Source organism: Chaetomium globosum, genomic scaffold (assembly GCF_000143365.1).
Source record: "Chaetomium globosum CBS 148.51 scaffold_35 genomic scaffold, whole genome shotgun sequence".
NCBI classification, from domain to species: domain Eukaryota; kingdom Fungi; phylum Ascomycota; class Sordariomycetes; order Sordariales; family Chaetomiaceae; genus Chaetomium; species Chaetomium globosum.
In genome coordinates, this window is record NT_166022.1 from 1 (window position 1) to 1262 (window position 1262).

The 1262-nt window shown below is 57.3% G+C and overlaps 1 protein-coding gene across 1 annotated transcript; it reads right to left on the bottom strand.

Moving 5' to 3' along the window:
* Positions 1-49: 49 nt before the first annotated feature.
* Positions 50-967, bottom strand: CHGG_11124 (uncharacterized protein; the record flags this gene model as incomplete). The annotated part of the gene is made up of 3 exons (XM_001230264.1): positions 50-199; positions 253-478; positions 675-967. 3 exons carry the CDS (start codon positions 965-967, stop codon positions 50-52), a joined length of 669 nt encoding a protein of 222 aa, XP_001230265.1.
* Positions 968-1262: the final 295 nt, after the last annotated feature.

A 1262-nucleotide genomic window follows, 5' to 3' on the forward strand; every position in this document is an offset into this window, starting at 1 on the left:
TCGTGTGCCGACTCCCGCTCCAGAACGTGCTCATCTGAATAGAGATTGGCTAGCTTGACGCTGACGCTGACGCCTTAGCCAACAACCTCGTCCGCTTGGCCTCGAGGCCTTCACGTGGCTGCTCGGGAACACTAGACTCCCCCTCTTCAGAAGCCGGTGCCGGCTCCAGCTTCGGCAGCGTCCCCTCTGCGGCACTCTTCTCCATGACCTCAACCCAACGCTTGCAATCACCCAACAAGTTCTCTAACACACTGATGGCGTTCTGGTAGCTCTCGATCTTCTCGAGCCATGCAGCCCACCTGGAATCTTGATGCCCATGACGTCGTCTGAGAAGTGGTCTAGCCCCTCCTGGTCGCAGAGCTCGAGGGCCTGTTTGTAGTATTGGAGGGCGCGCTGCGGGTTGGGGTCGTGGTTGCTAAAATAGAGCGCCTTTCGGAGAGCTTGTGCCACGGGTTCGGGGTAGCGCGTGAACTGGCGGCTATAGAAGTAGGTGTAATATGCGTATACGCAGTAGATGAGGACACCGACGGCGCCTACGATTCTGTTGCGGTTGTCAGCCCCGACCATCACTGTTGCTTCGCGCTTGCTGGGATGCCTACGCCACGATAGCGCCGAGGGCTTCACCTGGGTTCCGCCGCATAACCTCGCTGAAGCTGGTATTCCTGATGACGTACCAAGCCCGGGCCGTGTCGGACTTGATGCTTTGCCAGAACACGCCCTTGAGAGAAGGGTGTGGCTTTGGTGTTTGTCCGGTTTGTTTAGGCGAGTCTTCCTGGCCATCTTGCGGCAGCGTTGTTGACTTCGAACGGAATTGGTAACTCATCGAAAGTTTGGCGGGCACTGGCAGAGTCTGGTGCCGGTATTGATTCGGTTGCGAGCGGAGGGGGAGGGCAAGGGGAGAGGCGCATCGTTGGGAAAGGCGAAGTACGCCGGTAGTCCGTAGGCCGGCTGCCCTTGATATCGGCATTGTGACGTGATTCGGGATTTATCCTCAATTGGGGCCGTTAATTGGGTTCTCGGTAAGTGTGTATAAGTCGGTCGAGATATTTAAGTCTCGGAGTTCGATGTTTGAAAAAGTCCAGTTCCGGAAAGAGGCCCAAGCTTGAGCTCCCCTGGCATGTGGATTGTTTATTCCTCAGGCAGCGAGCTCTCCTCTGCACGTCATCCGACAGGCCAAGCACATCCCTGTCGACCCCTCCAACCCCTCCATCCCGGCCCGAGGCTCGTTGCAGCTCCACCAATTCATCCCAGCTTCCAGGACT